This window comes from Myotis nattereri (assembly GCF_964212035.1).
Source record: "Myotis nattereri genome assembly, chromosome: 1".
In the NCBI taxonomy this organism is placed as follows: domain Eukaryota; kingdom Metazoa; phylum Chordata; class Mammalia; order Chiroptera; family Vespertilionidae; genus Myotis; species Myotis nattereri.
The window spans coordinates 76,757,065-76,776,332 of record NC_138075.1 but is presented as its reverse complement, the minus strand read 5'-3'; the positions used below and the strand labels follow the sequence as shown (position 1 = coordinate 76,776,332).

Genomic DNA, 19,268 nt, shown 5'->3' with positions numbered 1-19,268 from the left:
CCTTCTTCTGTAACTGGAAATATCTTTCTGCCTGTTTCATAAATTGGTAATTAGAGGCCTCTGTTGATTATACTAGGCCCTTCTTGCTTCATATAAGCCAAAAATGGAAATGCAGTTTATGAAGTGATCATTGTGAGTCAGAAGGATATGAGCCGCTTAACATTGGTCACTGCCCCTTCCCTTGCAGTGGAATGCATACATAAAGCATAATACTATAGTTGGAGCTTCAGCATTTTTTCTTCCTCTTCATTATTATCTCTCTTCTGTGAAAGCTCTCTAGTTATGTCCTAGCTTTCTGAAGTTCTCAAGGAAATCTCTTTTCTATCGTATGACTGCTCTTTGAAGTAGCATCTGCACTCAGAGAGGTGCAAGAGCTCAGAAGCCCACTGATTTCACCCTGCTTTGCTCCTATGGGTTTAGGCTGTTCCTACTTCTAAAAGTAGCTTGGCTACTACTGTGTCAAATTTAGTGCCAGGAGAATAGTATGGAATAGAGCCATATCTTTTAATTTCAACCTAATTTCAACACGGTATATAGGAAAATAGATTTTTTCTCCTGTCTTGGTTGATCAGCGTAATGTTTCAGTGCTTATTGTTTTAGAAACTACTTACCTGTTTTAGAAACAGATTCTAATAAATTGTATGGAAGAATGATTAAAGCCATCAGCAGGTGAGAATGTATTTTCTGCCTGACTTTTCCAGCATCTTTTTAAGGTATTGACAGTTTGTGATCTGCTTCTATAGTCAAATACTTATCCTTTTACAACAGCAGATAACAGAGAGTCAGTATATAAAGGCTTTGGCTTCTTCTCTTCTAGCCCGTAATTTACTACCTGGTGAAATGGTGCTCTCTGCCCTATGAGGATAGTACATGGGAGCTGAAAGAAGATGTTGATGAGGGCAAGATTCGAGAATTTAAACGCATCCAGTCAAGGCACCCAGAACTCAAAAGGGTGGTAAGTACATTTGCATTTAGACTAGAGTATAAAGTCCATATAGGCAATGGCTTAATTTTTCTCCTATAGAAGTTTATATTGTTTTAGCTTATGAAAAATTTCAAACATATACAAGAGTTGAAAAAATGATATACCCATCACCCAACTTTAATAATTACACATAGCCAATCTTGTTTCATTTATATCTCTACCCACTCACTTCCCTGTTTCCCAGATTGTTTTAAAGCAAATCCCAGATTTCTATATTTCATTTGCAAATATTTCAGTGTTTATACCTAAAGATAAGTAATACCATTATTATCCCTGAAAAAATTTAACCATTCCTAAATATCATCAAATAACCAATCACTATATATATATATATTTCCCTGCTTCTCTCCTAATTTTTGTTAAGTTGTTTGAGTTCAATTATAAATAAGGTCCAGATATTATTATTAGTTAATATGTCTCTCTTGATTTCCTTTCCCTCCTTTGCCATTTTCTCTGGAAGAAACCAGGCGATTTGTTCTCTAGGATTTTCCATAGTCTGAAGTTTGCCAATTCCCCTTGGAACCTTTTAACATGTTCTCTGTCCCTTGTATTTCACATAATGGTTGCATGTAGGGCAGCACTGTGCATTAGTGCATTTTAGAGCTCTGCTGTCCGCTGTCGTAGCCACTTGGCACATTTCAAATAATCAATAGTTACATGTGGCTAATAATAAAACATTTACCATTGTCAGTAGTTCCATTTGATGTCACTGTTCTAGAGGCTTGATCAAATGGGGAGGCAGGCCACTAAATCTACTTTATAGGTGGTTCTTTTAGGTTGTCTTTTGTGATATTATCAGCCATTTAGCATCATTGCCTAGATCCATTCTTTAAGGGTTTTTAAATGATGATATTTTAATTTTATCATTCTTCATTTTATTAGCCAGAATCTTCTATACAAAGAAATATGTTTCACTTACTGTCTGGTTATCTTGAGGTACAGATGGTATAGGAAAGGAGGATAAATACTTTATTCTTTTCAAAATAATGAAGTAGTTTCCTCTCATCAGCATCCTCCAAAGATAACCAGTGGGACTTTCCTTCTTTAAAAAGTGTCATTATGAACTCATGAATTTTAATATATGTAACATGTTTTAATCCAAAGAATTGTGATTTTTTTAAAAAATATATTTTATTGATTTTTTACAGAGAAGGGAGAGGGATAGAGAGTTAGAAACATCGATGAGAGAGAAGCATAGATCAGCTGCCTCCTGCACACCCCCTACTGGGGATGTGCCTGCAACCAAGGTACATGCCCTTGACCAGAATCGAACCCGGGACTCTTCAGTCCCCAAGCCAACGCTCTATCCAGTGAGCCAAACCGGCTAGGGCAAGAATTGTGACTTTTAATGGACTTCAACTACTAGAACTACCTAGTAAGTTTGCGTAATTTTGTTAATGTCTCCATCCCATTTATTCAAATTTTCTATTTTTAAGAATCGTCCGCAGGCAAGTGCCTGGAAGAAGTTGGAGCTGTCACATGAGTATAAAAACAGAAACCAGTTACGGGAATATCAGTTGGAAGGGGTCAATTGGCTGCTCTTTAATTGGTATAACAGGTAAAGAAAAGAATGGGCCTATAGATGGAGGTTTAGTTTGGGTGTTGTTTTTTTTCTGTGTAAACAGGTTTTTTTACATACTTTTAAAAAGATGATAGCTTTTGACATGCTTTTCATTTTCCATGATGACTCTGCAGGCAGAATTGCATCCTGGCTGATGAGATGGGATTGGGCAAAACTATTCAGTCCATTGCCTTCTTGCAGGAGGTATATAATGTAGGCATCCATGGTCCCTTCCTGGTCATTGCCCCACTGTCCACAATTACTAACTGGGAGCGGGAATTCAATACATGGACGGAGATGAACACTATTGTGTACCATGGCAGTCTGGCCAGCCGGCAGATGATTCAGCAATATGAAATGTACTGCAAAGATTCACGGGTGAGTTGTAGTTCATGGGATGTTACACTTTAGAGAGTAGGCCAAGGTGCCTGGTATTTTAGAGGGGTTTTTTTTGTTGTTGTTTTTAAATATATTTTTATTGATTTTTTACAGAGAGGAAGGGAGAGAGATAGAGAGTCAGAAACATCGATGAGAGAGAAACATCGACCAGCTGCCTCCTGCACACTTCCCATTGGGGATGTGCCCGCAACCAAGGTACATGCCCTTGACCAGAATCGAACCTGGGACCTTTCAGTCCGCAGGCCGATGCTCTATCCACTGAGCCAAGCCGGTCTTGGCTTTTTTTTTTTTTTTTTTTTTTTTTTTTTTTTTTTTACAGAGAGGAAGGGAAGAGGGATAGCGAGTTAGAAACATCAATGAGAAAGAAAGAAACATCGATTCAGCTGCCTCTTGCACGCCCCCCACTGGGGATGTGCCTGCAACCCAGGTACATGCCCTTGACCGGAATCGAACCTGGGACCCTTGAGTCCACAGGCTGATGCTCTATCCACTGAGCCAAACCAGCTAGGGCTTTAGAGGCTTTTTGTATTAATAAGAGACTTTTGCTGAGGCTCTAATTTAAGGCATTTGAATCTAGATTGTGCAGGGCATGATTTTGACTTTGCTATTTTAACCCAGTGGACATTTTGAACCAGAGGAAGTCCTGACTCTATTTATGAATACATATATTTTAAATAGAATTTTATCAGAATTGATGAGTTTTCATCAAGAAATTATTTTCCAGAATGAAATTCATTTAGCCACTTTAATTCCTTGATCCATATATTGGTGAACTTAAGAAGCCATTTTCTTTTTCTTTTAAGTCTATTAAAATTTACATTAAGATTAGTTTCTTCTATGTAAATCTGAAAATAAAAATTTGAATAATCTAGTCTTAACATCAGATTTTACAAATTGTTTTATAGAAAAATCATTACTGTGATTTTTAGTTCTACCAATCCAAATTTATTCAAGTTACATTTTTCTGCTCTTAATTTTATTGAGGTGATTCTGTTCTTCTGTTCATTTTTAGACAGTAGCCAGTATTGTCACATACTATATTAGTGACTTTCATTTTTAGTTTTATCTTGTATGTTTTAGCAATACTCAACATGTGTGGATTTCAGTGTTAACCACCAAAAGATCTAGGGGCTGAGTTGAAAATGTCCAGCTTTATTCATAAGGCCTATTATTTTTCTAAGGAGCTGAATATGTTGAATGATTGGCACATTGGGTGATTTGGCACTATTTATCAGGAAGATAAACAGCAGCTGAAGAGGCTTGTGGTGCAATTTTATTGCCTATTAAGCCTACCTGAATATAGAAAAGAAAATGTATACTTCAGAAGAGCTCCTTATTTAGGTACTTTTCTGATTTACAACCTTCATGCTTAGGGGCGCCTCATCCCAGGTGCATACAAGTTTGATGCTCTTATCACCACTTTTGAGATGATATTGTCAGACTGTCCTGAGCTTCGTGAGATTGAATGGCGCTGTGTTATCATTGATGAGGCCCATCGACTAAAGAACCGTAATTGCAAGCTGCTTGATAGTCTCAAGCACATGGACCTGGTGAGTTCCTCACACTGACTTGTGGGCAGAGACACCTGGAATTAAAATAAGCCTTAATTCCTGTAGAATTAATAAACTCCTAACTTAATAGAGAAAAGAACAGGATCTTGATATTGTGTGGTGTCTATAGTCTATGGGAATGGTAACCTTAAAGTCATAGAAATTTTAGAATTGGAAGGCAACTGTGGGTTCGTGGTTCTCAACCAGTGGAGAGGTGGAATACTATTATTAGATACCTAATACTGCACAACAAAATACCCCAAAACTTACTGGCTTAAAACAGTAACTATATTTTTCATGATTCTCTGGCTCAGCAAGTTGGGCTGGGCCCAGCTGGGCCATTTCTTTTGGTGGAACTTGGGCTCAGCTGGGCCATTTCTTTTGGTGCTCTTACCTGGAGTCAGTAATGCAGCCGCAGCTAGCAGTCAGTGCTGGTTGTTGGGTGGGGTGCCTGGGTCATCTTCCACATGGCCTGTTATCCTCCAGTTGGCCAGACTTTGCTTCTTTAAATGGTAGCATCCGGGCAGTATTCCAAGAGGGCAAAGGCAGAAGCTGCAATGCCTTTGAGGTATAGACTCTGAAACTCAACACGATATTACTCTGCTACATTCTCTTTTTCAGAGCAAGTCACAGGCAAGCCCAGATTCAAGGGGTGAACCTTGATAGGAGGAACTACAAAGAACTAATGGCTATATTTAATCCGACACCTTCCCTAAAAGAGGACATATTAGTATATAGGAGTTGAGTGTGGAGAAGTATATGTAATTGCAAAAAAGGCCATTCTGAATATTTCTCTGTTTATAATCATAATAATTAAGTTAATTCAAAAATGTTGAATAATATCAAAGGTTTTCTTAAATGTTTTGTGTTTATCAAAAGAGGGAGCAAGTGAAATAAAAGTTAAGAGAGTAATCTGTTCCATTCCCACAATTTTACAGATAAAGAAAGTAAAGCTAAAGTTACATGCTTGAGAGAAAATCCCAAAAGACCTTTGTATTTTTGAGTCTTCTCAATCTTCTGTTTTCTCCATTTCTAGGAACACAAAGTACTACTCACAGGAACACCACTGCAAAATACTGTGGAGGAGCTGTTTAGCTTGCTTCATTTCTTGGAACCATCACAGTTCCCCTCGGAATCAGAATTCCTCAAGGATTTTGGGGATCTCAAGACAGAGGAACAGGTAGGATGACTGTATCTGATGAGGTGATAACCTCAGACAAGAAAGATAAAGTTTGTACTAAACAGGCATCTATTTCCATAGGCATCAAGGGTCTTTCCGAACTTCATATAAACTTGTGCCTAAATCATGTGTAGCATTGTCCAAAATCTACATTTTTAAGATACTGGAAATCTCTCATTGTATTTCTTAATGTTTCCACATACTGTGAGAATGTCCTCATGTTAGTGATTTCATTTCTCTCTGTTTCAGGTTCAAAAGCTACAGGCCATTCTCAAGCCAATGATGCTGAGAAGACTGAAAGAGGATGTTGAAAAAAACCTGGCACCCAAACAGGAAACTATTATTGAAGTAGAGCTGACCAACATCCAGAAGAAATACTACCGGGCTATTTTGGAGAAAAATTTCTCCTTTCTTTCCAAAGGGGCAGGTCACACTAACATGCCTAATCTACTCAACACAATGATGGAGTTGCGCAAATGCTGCAACCATCCCTATCTCATCAATGGTGAGGAAATTTCTGGAAAATACCTGCCATTCTTTTTTTTTTTTTTTTTAAAAGAAAAACTGATATACCCTTCAAATGGAGAGCAAGACAAGACTGAGTTTAGCATAGTACTTAAGAGTGTGGGTTTTAGCTCTGGCTGGTTTGGCTCAGTGGATAGAGTGTCAGCCTGTGGACTGATGGGTCCCAGGTTCGATTCTGATTAAGGGCACATGTCTGGGTTGCGGGCTCGATCCCCAGTGGGGGGCGTGCGGGAGGCGGCCGATAAATGGTTCTCTCCCATCATTGTTGTTTCTATCTCTCTCTCTCCCTCTCCCTCTCTGAAATCAATAAAAATATATTTAAAAAAGAGTGTGGGTTTTAGAGCCAAACAGTCTGGAGTTCACTTTTTTAAAAACATTTTTATTGCGTGTTTTTTGTTTTTAGAGAGAGGAAGGAAAAGGGAGAGAGATAGAAACATCGATGAGAGAGAACATCAATTGGCTGCCTCCTGCATGCCTCTTACCAGGGATCCAGTCCACAACCCAAGCATGTGCCCAGACAGGGAATCGAACTATCGACCTCTTTTTTTTATATATATATATATTTTATTGATTTTTTTACAGAGAGGAAGGGAGAGGGATGGAGAGCTAGAAACATTGATGAGAGAGAAACATCAATCAGCTGCCTCCTGCACACCCCGCATTGGGGATGTGCCTGCAACCAAGGCACATGCCCTTGATCAGAATCGAACCCGGGACCCTTCAGTCCGCAGACCAACGCTCTCTCCACTGAGCCAAACCAGTCAGGGCTCGAACTATCGACCTCTTGTTGGGTTGACGCTCAGTACCTGAGCCACACCACCAGCTGGGCAGTACCTTCCATTTCTATATTTCATGTTTTACTTTCTAAATTATATTCCCTAGGAACAATTGGTACATTGACTGATTCAGCCTAATTTGGGAGTGGAGGGGAGGGAGTTTTCCTTTTGAAATAATTCTTATGTGAAATATCTTTTTTTTAATCTTTATTGTTGACAGTATTACAGATGTACCCTGTTTTTCCCCCATTAATCTCCTTCACTCCATTTCCATTATGTGAAATATCTTTCTCTATTTTTTCTACCTGCTTGATCCTAAACCTCTAAAATTAATTAGGATTTGCTGTTTTGAATTTCATGAATAATCATTCAAGTCATTCTCTTCTCTGGTTAATGTCATTATTGCTACTCCATTTTGCTGTTTTTGTTTTTGATGCAAGTAGCATCGAATGTCTTTGTCCACACATTAACATATTTTTTACCCAATTAATAATTTTAAGCCTTACTTGGAATATTTTAATACAGTTGAAGATGATTAGAATTTCAGGAGTGCTGAAATTCTGTGTGATGTGTTGATCTCAAGTCAGATTACTCTTTTCTCCTTTATCTCAGTTAAATAAACTATAGCCTTAGTATGTTTTTCTGGACCTTGCCATCAAGTTTGATTTTTCTTTTGACAGGTGCAGAAGAAAAAATCCTAACAGAATTTCGAGAAGCTTGCCATATTATACCTCATGACTTCCACTTGCAGGCCATGGTCCGTTCAGCTGGCAAATTGGTTCTTATTGACAAATTACTTCCAAAACTTAAAGCTGGTGGCCATAAGGTTCTGATCTTCTCCCAGATGGTACGCTGCCTAGATATCCTAGAGGATTATCTAATCCAGAGGAGGTGAGCAAAGAGTCATTCCTTGCCTTATGTTTACTGTATCATCATAAAGCTGCAAAAAAAGTAGTAGGACCTGAGTTTAATTTGATCAGGACTGGGATAGGAGAAGTATTTAAGACTCTGATTCTCAACTTTCTGTTCAGCTTTTAGTCAACTAGAGACATGGAAGTACTGGTATTGACCCTACTCTGCTTTTTTTAATCTATTTTTTCTCCTTATTCAATTAAATTTTTTTTCCCTGTGACTCCCAAACAGGTACCTATATGAGCGTATTGATGGGCGAGTTAGAGGGAACCTTCGACAGGCTGCTATTGACCGCTTCAGCAAGCCTGACTCAGACCGCTTTGTCTTCTTGCTATGCACCCGGGCTGGTGGACTTGGTATTAATCTCACAGCTGCTGATACCTGCATCATCTTTGATTCAGACTGGAATCCACAAAATGACCTGCAGGTAAAAGAAATCATTGTTTTAGGGACTAACTACCTAACCTGGGAAGTTTTTCAGTGGGATCAGGGTCTCTTAGAAACTTGTACTTCGGAGAGTATGCAATTGTTTACTTAGTAAGGGTGGCAGTCTAGATCAGAGGTCAGCAAACTCTTTCTTGCAAGGACCAGATAGTAAATGTTTTAGGCTTTGCGGAACATATAGTTACTTTTTGTTTTAATGTGTTTTTATTGATTTTTAGAAAGAGGGAGGGATAGAGAGATAGAAACATCAATGAGAGAGAGACATCATTGATTGGCTGCCTCCTGCACACCCCCTGCTGGGGATTGAGCCCACAACCCATGCATATGTCCTGACCAGGAATCAAACCAGTGAATTCTTGGTTCCTGGGTTGACATTCAACCACTGAGCCACACCGGCCAGGCCAGAACACATAGCTTCGACTCTTATAACACAAAAGCAGACATAGACAATATGTAAATGGATGGGTAGGGGTATATTCCAGTAAAACTTTATTTATAGAAACACGGTGTCTATACAGACCATAGTTTGCTGACCCCTGGTCTACATGATGGGGCAATAATTTCATCTTGAAATATACTTTTGATTTTGAGTTGATCTCATGGCTGCTTTATAGATGTGAATTGGTATTTTTAATCAGCATCCCCATCTCCCATTTTAAGTTATCTTTCCCTTTTCTTCCATTTTTTATATCCAGGCCCAGGCACGATGTCATCGAATTGGGCAGAGCAAAGCTGTGAAGGTGTACCGTCTCATCACTCGGAATTCTTATGAGAGAGAAATGTTTGATAAAGCTAGCCTCAAGTTGGGATTGGATAAGGCTGTGCTGCAGTCAATGAGTGGCCGGGATGGCAACATTACTGGCGTGAGTTCTCTTGGTCTATTGATAATGTTTGTACCAGGTCATAGAGATAGAGATAGAGAGAGACAAAAAACTATTTTTGCATTGGAATCTGACGACCTTATTTGGATTTTCAATTTTTATTTCTTTTTTAATTTTTTTAATTTTTAGAGAGAGAGGAAGGGAGGGAGAAACATTGATGTGTGAGCAAAACATTGGCTGCCTCCTGTATGCCCCCTACCAGGAATCGAACCAGCAACCTTTATAATTCTTAAAATATAACAAACTAAAATATTATGATATCGTTAGATAATGTTATCTTGGTAGTCTTTTCATCTTTCTATTGGATTTTGTAGATCCAGCAATTCTCCAAGAAGGAAATTGAAGACCTCTTACGAAAAGGAGCATATGCAGCCATAATGGAGGAAGATGATGAAGGCTCTAAGTTTTGTGAAGAGGACATTGACCAGATTTTGTTAAGACGAACCACAACCATCACCATTGAGTCTGAAGGAAAGGGTTCTACCTTTGCCAAGGTATGTTCTATCTGTGCCAGAGGCTAGACAAGCAGAGATAGACACAAGAATCTCTAGGCAGGGGAGGTATATATTTAACTTTTATTAGCATTTATTTTATGCTGATTTTACTCCTGGGCCAAAAGTTTTTGTTTCTTCAGTTTCTTCTGGAATATCTTTTTCTTCTGTACAACCTCCTCTTCTGGTTTAGGAACAGCCTTCTCTTTTTCAGTGAGGATCACCTCAGTGTGGCAAGGGGAGCTCATGTGTGGGTTAATCCACCCATGAGGTCTGTAAATTCTGTGCTGCACCTAGGGAGTTTTGTTCACCTGGAGGTGCTCAGTGACCAGAAAATCTACATCTAAACCCTTAAGTTCAACATTACTCTGCATTTTTAAGCATGTGCAGCAAAATTCAGTACTCTTTTTTGGCCACTGACCCTGTGTTCAACCCCACTATTTGGCCTGGACACACCTACCAACTCCAGTATTTGTAACGACAAAGGGGCACACATTGCTTCTGTAAAGTGGCATCCTTCAGATACTTGGTAGCTTTTAGGATATGTGTACCCTTGATGGCCTGGACAGTTTCACAGGTGTTCTTAAAATGAACGTGAAGATTTGAACCTCTTGGTTTGCATGATTTTGTGGGGTTTTCTGGGACAAGTGAATAGCGAACCATTTTCAGAAGTCACCTCAGGCTGCTTTTAGGACAAGCTAACTATGTGTTGTAAAAACAGTTAACTGGTTTCCCATTGCTCTGTTCTTTTGTTCCTCACCAGGCAAGCTTTGTTGCTTCTGAAAATAGAACAGATATTTCTTTGGATGACCCCAACTTCTGGCAAAAGTGGGCCAAAAAGGCTGACCTAGACATGGATCTACTCAATAGCAAGGTGAGCTGCCTTTTCCTTTAGGGAGGAAATACTACAGAAGACACAGTACTCTCGAGAATCTTTATAGCTGCTCAGTTTCTTAGATGCTGACCTTGGTTTATAATAGTGTATTATATACAAAGGCTGTTGAAAAAACTTTCTACATAGTAGGCCCCAGAAAACTTCTTAGATATCTACCACTTCATTTATTTCCTGAATCCCTGTAGTTTATTCAGCATGTCCTAAAAAAAATCTCTGTGAGTATCTACAAACGTTACATCCAAGGCTATTTCAACCCATAATTGTCTTAATGCCTTTCTCATGATCATATCATGAAGAGTTACATCTCTTTCTATTCTTTGCATAGAATAACTTGGTGATTGACACACCTAGAGTACGAAAACAGACCCGCCACTTCAGCACTCTGAAGGATGACGACCTGGTAGAATTCTCTGATTTGGAAAGTGAAGATGACGAGCGGCCACGCTCTCGCCGGCATGACCGTCACCACACCTATGGACGCACTGACTGCTTTCGGGTGGAAAAGCACCTATTGGTATATGGGTAAGAACCCACCTTCCCATCAGAGTATGTGCATTTCCATCTTGATAGGCACCCTGTTTGTCATTCAAGTTGGAGATTTCAAATGGGACAATAGGACAAACTTTATTTATTCTGTTACTATGTTTTCCCAAGATCTTATTGTCTCACACCTTTTTGGGATATGTGATTCTGGGGACTGGGGAATGTTATTGAATTAGAGTCCCCAGGAATATGCTAATTAGCCATTATGACCCAAGTGTATCACAGCGAGATCAGGAGATCACTCACTCATGAGATCAGGAGATCACTCACAGATCAGCAGGAGGGTGGGCCAGCGAGGTACAAGCAGGCTTCGGCTTCGGAGAGTTACAGGAGGGGGCAGGGCAGCAAGCTATGGTGGGGAGGAGGCTAAGGGGAGCTACAGGAGAGCGGGGCAGTGGGCAGAGAGCTACAGGAGGGTGGGGCAGTGGGTGGAGAGCTACAGGAGGGCGGCAGCGACCTACTGGCGCACGGATTCGTACGCAGGGCTACTAGTATATTAATATAATTTCCTTTTTGTTCTTCTAGTTGGGGACGGTGGCGAGATATCTTATCTCACGGACGCTTTAAGCGACGTATGACTGAGCGAGATGTGGAGACAATTTGCCGGGCCATCCTTGTGTACTGTCTTTTACACTATCGTGGGGATGAAAATATTAAAGGCTTCATTTGGGACTTGATTAGCCCTGCTGAAAATGGCAAGACAAAAGAATTGCAGAATCATTCTGGTAATTACCAACTCTTTACTTTTCATCTTTCTTTAGGTTATCTAATCCTTTTCAGGTCCAAGGAGTTTTCTCAATCCAAGTCTTCAATGTTTCCCCTTCTCCAGGTCTATCTATCCCTGTGCCTCGTGGTCGCAAGGGAAAAAAGGTAAAGTCACAAAGCACTTTTGATATTCATAAGGCAGATTGGATCCGGAAATACAACCCTGACACTCTGTTCCAAGATGAAAGTTATAAGAAACACTTGAAACATCAGTGTAACAAGTAAGGATGGAATTTGACCAAGACTAAATTGTTTCCACTTGAGACTTTCTCTACACTATTATTGAGCCATCTCTTCCTCTCTTCTTCGTAGGGTGCTGTTACGGGTACGAATGCTATACTATCTGAGGCAGGAGGTGATTGGAGACCAGGCAGAGAAGGTGTTAGGGGGTGCCATTGCCAGGTAAAGTTCTTCTGTAGTTTTCTTGTCATGCCTTATTGAAGAAAAGATTCTTTTATTTATTTAATTTTATATTTATACTGGATAATTAAAATTTATCTAGTAGGTCTTTAGTTCTGTATCTGATACCAGCAGAAGGAAGTAGACAGCTGCATAAGCATTTAAATTAATGGATAAAAGAAGATTCTTATAGTACTCTTTCCAAGATTTATTATTTTAATTTCCTGCATTGCCGTACTGACTCTGCCCTCTTACACCTTTTTTTCCCCCAAAGGAAAATGTTTACTATAAAAATTCAAGATTCACATTATGATAAATGGTAAATGAAATATCCTCTTGATAAGAGTTCAACTTTTACTTTTCCTGTCTGTGGTTACATTGGTAGATTCCCTCCTTCACAAGTTAGGATTATCATTACAAATTTTAATACACACTTTAACTTTACCAACATCTAGGTTATATTTGTAATCTTCCTTTACCTTCATTCCCAAGTATACTTTTAGTTGTACATGTTCTTGGAAAGACATGTGGCATTTTATTTTTCAGTTTTCTGTTGATTTTTGGTGTTGTCCTCTTATACCTTTAGTGAGATTGACATATGGTTCCCAGTAGTGGATCAGCTGGAAGTTCCGACAACATGGTGGGACAGTGAGGCTGACAAGTCCCTGCTCATTGGCGTGTTTAAGCATGGTAGGTACCTTCTTTTAGTCTGTTCCTTTCCTGTTGTAGATTTATATCCACAGATTGAACATTTAGCAAAATGCTCATGACTAATAACTGACTTCTGTGATTGATCTTCAATAAACTTACGTTTGAGTGGGAAACTAGTTCTTAAATATTCAGAGCTGAGTAGCTATCCCTATAAATAGATTTTTAAGAAAGACCAGATGGATAGTTAAATCCCAATGTAGGGAGTCTTCCATCAGTTCTCTAATAATTGTTACCAATCTGTATGTTGTGGTGTCTAAGTTAAGGTTCCACAAATCAGGGGAGGTAGTATATCCTCACTATCATTAAATGTACTTAATTTGTATGACTTTACTGTGGCTTGCTGAAAGTGTTCTATAACATCCATTTTTCTAAATGTTCAGCAGTCACTCCGAACCTTTATTAAAATAGGATGTTATAGAAGTAGATACTTTCTACTTCTGATGTGTGTGTAAACAATAGTGTTTGAGTGAAATAAAAAGGGGGGGGGGGTATGAGAGAAAATACTTTCTCTTCATGTTTGCCTAATGACAAATCCTAGGCATTAAAAGCATTGAGCGCTAAATTCCAGCCCACTGACTTGGTGAATTGGAATATTATTTCTTTTTTTAAAATATTTTTCCTGCTCTGGCTGTTGTGGCTCAGTTGGTTGGGCATCTCCCCGTGCACCTAAAGATTGTTGGTTTGATTCCCTGTCAGGACATGTGCCCTCGTTGTGGGATCAATCCCCAGTAGGAGGCATGCAGGAGTAGCTGAACAGTGTTTCTCTCCTCTCTCTCTCTCTCTCTCTCTCTCTCTCTCTCTCTCTCTCTCTCTCTCTCTTCCTCCTCTCTCCCCTCCCTCCCCCCTCCCTCCCCCCTCTCCCTCCCACCCCCACCTTCCTCTCAAAAAATCCATTTTTAATAATAAAATACTTCTGTTTACTTTTATGTAATAAAAGTAATGGCACTGATCCACATGTTTTTGAGAAGTTTAATGGGATAAGAAAAAGTGTGAGCATTTGTAATTTTGGGCTTACTTGTGAGACACATAGGTTTAGAAAAGTATAAACATCCTAAAGTGTGAGCATTCATTCATTTACCATTCATGAAAAGTTCAGTCTGTTTGCAGGTACAAGTTTTTAATCCTTCATTTGAAAATGTGTGACTTTTCCCTAAATTTTTTTACTTTTTTAGTTTCCCCATCTATGTAGTAAAAATAATAGGAAGACTACCAATTAAATGGCTGTCCCTATAAATAGATGTGCAAGAAAGACCAGATGGATAGTTAAATCCCAATGTAGGGAGTCTTCCATCTGTTCTCTAATAATTGTTACCAATCTGTATGTTGTGCCATCTAAGTTACATGTATAAAAATTGATTAAATTCCTATTTTTAATAACTAGTATTAAAGCTCTTTATAACTCTAAATTGCTATAGAAATATTAAATATAGTAATACTAGAGGCCCAGTGCACGAACTCATGCACAAATGGGGTCCCTTGGCCTGGCCTGTGGGATCAGGCTGAAACCGGCTCTCTGATATCCCCCAAGGGGTCCCAGATTTCGAGAAGGCACAGGCCAGGCTGAGGGACCCCACCGGTGCACGATCAGGGCTGGGGAGGGATGTGGGAGATTGGTCATCGGGAGAGGGACCGCAGGAGGGCTCCAGGGTGTGTCTGGCCCGTCTAGCTCAGTCCGGACCCCAGTAGCAAGCTGACGTACTGGTTGGAGCGTCTGCCCCCTGGTGGTCAGTGCACATCATAGTGACTGGTTGACCAGTTGACTGTCTGCCCCCTGGTGGTCAATGCATGTCATAGTGAGCAGTTGAACGGCCTTAGCATATTATGCTTTGATTGGTTGACCGGACACTTAGCATATTAGGCTTTTATTATATAGGATAACTCAACAGCTGTCCAGGTTAACATTTAAACTATATTTTGCATTGTGAACAAAGGAATCCATATAATATACAAAATAAGCATATGAAATAAGCATAAAAACAAAATGAATTCATGATTTTCTTCAATTTATGGCCCTTTTTCTTCTAGGCTATGAAAAATACAATACTATGAGAGCAGACCCAGCTTTATGTTTCTTGGAAAAGGCTGGTCGACCAGATGACAAAGCTATTGCAGCAGAACACCGAGTGTTGGATAATTTCTCTGACATAGTAGAAGGGTAAGCATTGGTGTTTAATTCTCTTAAAGTTCTGAGGCAACCCTCTAAAGGCTATTAGATAACTTGTGCTAAGAGATAACTTTAGCCTTAACTGAACACATTGGGATTAACCACAATGGTGGTTATACTTGTGAATGATAAATTCTTAACAAAGAGTGAGACCAGCAGAAAGGACTCCATAAACTGGCTTAAAACCATGCATTGCCATAAGATACAACTAAGGGTGAAAATTAATATTACTCCCAATTGGCTTATTTGATGTTTTATTTCATTTTCTTTGCAATACTTTTCTGTACAGCCACAGTAGCTGAAAGGATAACTAGTCTTCTTAAAAAATAATAGCCATGTAGCTCTTTCATACCACTTACGTGGTAGAGCCTCAGGAAATTTTAGCTCTGGTTTATCATCTCTTAGTGGTGGACGACACATAAAAGCATTACTCTGTCTGGATACATGCCTCGATGATGAATTGCCATGCTAATACTGAGCCATCAGGTGGGGCAGTGTTGCCCTACTTGGGTGCCAGTGAGTTGAACAAAACTTCTCATGTGGAGACCTGAGGGGCATGTGAGAGAGTTGGCTTAGTTCATGAATACCCATACATCTTCATGATTGAGAGGTTTCTCTTTGATTATCAAAACCTCAGGTTGCTTAGTGAAGGACCCTCAAAGGAAATTGGGCCGTTTATTCATTGCAATAATAAATTATTTAATTATTATGTCACTCTTCTGCTCAGTAGAGCAAAGTTGTAAAAATAAACAAGCATGGGTCATTCGAATGAAATAAAAGTATATAGTTGGGAAGGGGGTAGGTAATGGGTTAAACAATAAACAGGGCTATCAAGAGACAACAAGTGTGCTTGCTGGTGTTTCATTTTAAATTAAAGCAACGTAACAGTGCTCTTTGTCAATTTTTCCCTGTTCTTTGTTCTTTTGGATGCTGTGCCTAACTTACTCAGAGCTTAGCACCTGGCCTGCCTTTCCTTCCAGCATGAAAAAAAAGACTATTCCATGCTGGATTGTATGTTTGGCCAGCTCTTCATCCTAGGTTCCTCTTAGTGAAAAAAGATATGTTGCTAATAGCATTTTCTCATGCCTCTGTGTAATTTTAGGGTTGACTTTGATAAGGATTGTGAAGATCCTGAATATAAACCACTCCAGGGTCCCCCAAAGGACCAAGATGATGAGGTGAGAATTCTCATTTAAGTCTATTTTCTCTCTTATTAATAGTTAAGTATTCTCCCATTCCTTCAATCCTGAAGTATATTGACTAATTTATAATACAAAATGAAAAGTAATTACCATTTGAGAATATAAATTATTATAGAAAGGATTGTAATGCTTCTGGGGGAGATCAGGGATGACTTTGTGGAAGACCTAAACTGGACATTGGAAAATACTATTTTTAATAAATTCCTGAGTCCTGTTATCTTCAAGCCATTAATAAGAACTGACTTTTCAGGTTCTTCTTTCTTATTCACTTAGTTACTTCAAGTGTTTCGTAGGGTTCCTTTCAATAGAAAATTTTCTTGATCCCTTGGTACTATAGAAGGACACACATGAGAAAGTGATTTCAGAGTATCAACTTCTTCCCCTTTCCCTCTTCCCTCCATCCTGTGGGGTGGATCTCCTTCTCTAGGGTGATCCTTTGATGATGATGGATGAGGAGATCTCAGTAATTGATGGAGAAGAAGGTAAATGTCTAGGTCACCTAGTACAATTTGTGTGGGATGGTGCGTTTGGGGAATTATCAACTGATTCTATCCTATCCTGGGATTTCTAAGAGCTTTGCCTTTGGGTGGGTTGAATTACCAGTATTATCTGTACTGTCTTCCCTGTACTTCTTTTTCATTCTACTTTGGTTCCCACAGCCCAGGTAACCCAACAGCCAGGCCATCTATTCTGGCCTCCAGGCTCTGCCCTGACAGCTAGGCTTCGGCGCCTAGTCACAGCCTATCAGCGTAGCTACAAGAGAGAGCAGATGAAGATAGAGGCTGCAGAACGTGGGGACCGGAGACGGCGACGTTGTGAGGCAGCCTTCAAGCTAAAAGAAATTGCACGGCGGGAAAAACAACAACGGTAAGATATGGCTGGGAATTTGGGCTAAACTGTAACCTTGTCTTTACTATAGGCCCTATATTGAAAAGCATCTTAAGAAGAAATTATTTGAAATTCTCTAAAGAGGGACCATCTTCTTTGCCCTTAATTGTTACACTTCTTTGACATAAACTTCACTTTCTACATCATTATAACTCCCAGGAAGATCTCCTGTGTAGACATTCTCATTATTTGCCCACATCATTTTTCCCTTTAGCTTGCTAATTATTAAATTCTTACATGTTACAGAGTACCTCTTAACTACCTCTTCTGCTATCTTCTGGGCCTTTATTTTCCCCCTAATTTCAATTTTTGTGTATTCAGATTCTCTAAGCCACACTAAGAAGTAACCAGTTTCCCTATATTCTTCTGATCACTGTTGTCTGATTCCTCTTCCCTTTGTAGATGGACAAGGCGTGAACAAACTGATTTCTATCGAGTAGTGTCTACCTTTGGTGTGGAGTATGACCCTGACACCATGCAATTCCATTGGGATCGCTTCCGCACTTTTGCTCGACTAGACAAAAAAACAGACGAAAGCCTTACCAAGTATTTCCATGGCTTTGTGGCCATGTGCCGCCAAGTGTGCCGTCTTCCCCCAGCAGCTGGAGATGGTATGCGAAACTAGAGATTTTTGGATGAGTATAGGGATGGATGGTGACAGAAGCAATCATGGCTCATTTCTCCTTCCACATTTATCTCTTGCAGAGCCTCCAGACCCTAATCTGTTTATTGAGCCCATCACTGAGGAGAGGGCCTCACGAACTCTCTACCGTATCGAATTGCTTCGGCGCTTACGGGAACAAGTTTTATGCCACCCCCTTTTAGAAGATCGACTGGCATTATGTCAGCCTCCAGGTCCTGAATTGCCCAAATGGTGGGAACCTGTTCGACATGATGGGGAGCTTCTACGAGGGGCAGCCCGTCATGGGGTGAGCCAAACAGATTGCAATATCATGCAGGACCCAGACTTCTCTTTTCTGGCTGCCCGAATGAATTATATGCAGAACCATCAAGCAGGAGCACCAGCTCCATCCCTGTCACGCTGCTCTACTCCACTGCTACACCAGCAGTATACCTCGCGCACTGCCTCACCGTTGCCCCTGCGCCCAGATGCTCCTGTTGAAAAGCCACCTGAGGAGACAGCTGCCCAGGCCCCCAGTCTGGACAGTCTAACTTTAAAGCTAGAGCATGACATGGTAGCCAGGAGCCGACCAACCCCTCAAGTCTATGAGATGCGAGTAGCCTCCTCTGATACTACCCCTCTGGTTTCCCGGAGTGTCCTACCAGTCAAACTGGAAGATGAGGATGATTCAGACTCTGAGCTGGACTTGAGCAAGCTGTCACCATCATCCTCTTCTTCCTCATCCTCATCCAGCTCCAGCTCCAGCACTGATGAGAGTGAGGACGAGAAGGAAGAGAAGCTAAGTGAGTGCATGTGACAGGCTGTTAACCTTCTTCCTTATTACCCCCATCTCTGCTCTTCCCCTTCTTTTCTAAATGCATCTTCTGAAAGAGATTCAGATTTTGATTTGATAGAATATCCAGAGATCTGTTATTCTCTGAGTCTTTATTTAAAAGTCTATATAATGCCATTCCTATATAATCTTATTCTTTCATCTTTGCTCACACATTCTGTATGATCTCTAGCTGCTGACAGGTCCCACTCAAAGCTCTATGATGAAGAGAGTCTCCTGTCCCTCACTATGTCTCAAGATGGATTCCCAAATGATGATGGAGAACAGATGACCCCTGAGCTTCTGCTGCTACAAGAAAGACAAAGAGCCTCTGAGTGGCCCAAGGTAATAGCCTCATTCCTGGACATGTAGAGTCTGGAAATATAGTGTAACATACAAGAAACAAGGAACAGATGGTTCTGATTTTCTTTGATTGTGTTTAGTGCTACATGTTTTTTTATAAAACTCTTCTCAGTTGACTAAGGATTCTGATACTATTACCTCCCTCCTTTCTGCCTTATGATTGTACCCATCTTGATAATG

General features: G+C 40.0%; 1 protein-coding gene and 1 pseudogene across 2 annotated transcripts in view; one reads left to right on the top strand and one right to left on the bottom strand.

Annotated features, from left to right (window-relative positions):
• Positions 1-19,268, top strand: part of CHD8 (chromodomain helicase DNA binding protein 8) — a 52,247-nt gene that overhangs the window by 27,732 nt on the left and 5,247 nt on the right. The window contains exons 11-33 of the mRNA XM_081108648.1: positions 818-955; positions 2,422-2,543; positions 2,681-2,924; positions 4,319-4,495; positions 5,532-5,675; positions 5,925-6,180; positions 7,657-7,867; positions 8,120-8,315; positions 9,028-9,195; positions 9,528-9,707; positions 10,468-10,578; positions 10,925-11,121; positions 11,668-11,867; positions 11,972-12,128; positions 12,220-12,309; positions 12,893-12,996; positions 15,043-15,172; positions 16,284-16,359; positions 16,811-16,865; positions 17,043-17,250; positions 17,674-17,882; positions 17,977-18,696; positions 18,919-19,070. Of these exons, the coding sequence (XP_080964774.1) occupies positions 818-955; positions 2,422-2,543; positions 2,681-2,924; positions 4,319-4,495; positions 5,532-5,675; positions 5,925-6,180; positions 7,657-7,867; positions 8,120-8,315; positions 9,028-9,195; positions 9,528-9,707; positions 10,468-10,578; positions 10,925-11,121; positions 11,668-11,867; positions 11,972-12,128; positions 12,220-12,309; positions 12,893-12,996; positions 15,043-15,172; positions 16,284-16,359; positions 16,811-16,865; positions 17,043-17,250; positions 17,674-17,882; positions 17,977-18,696; positions 18,919-19,070 (4,245 nt within the window). The remainder of the gene's footprint in view (positions 1-817; positions 956-2,421; positions 2,544-2,680; positions 2,925-4,318; positions 4,496-5,531; positions 5,676-5,924; positions 6,181-7,656; positions 7,868-8,119; positions 8,316-9,027; positions 9,196-9,527; positions 9,708-10,467; positions 10,579-10,924; positions 11,122-11,667; positions 11,868-11,971; positions 12,129-12,219; positions 12,310-12,892; positions 12,997-15,042; positions 15,173-16,283; positions 16,360-16,810; positions 16,866-17,042; positions 17,251-17,673; positions 17,883-17,976; positions 18,697-18,918; positions 19,071-19,268) is intronic.
• Positions 9,815-10,367, bottom strand: LOC308529665 (large ribosomal subunit protein uL22-like; annotated as a pseudogene). Its single transcript has one exon. The product of its transcript is annotated as a large ribosomal subunit protein uL22-like (transcript).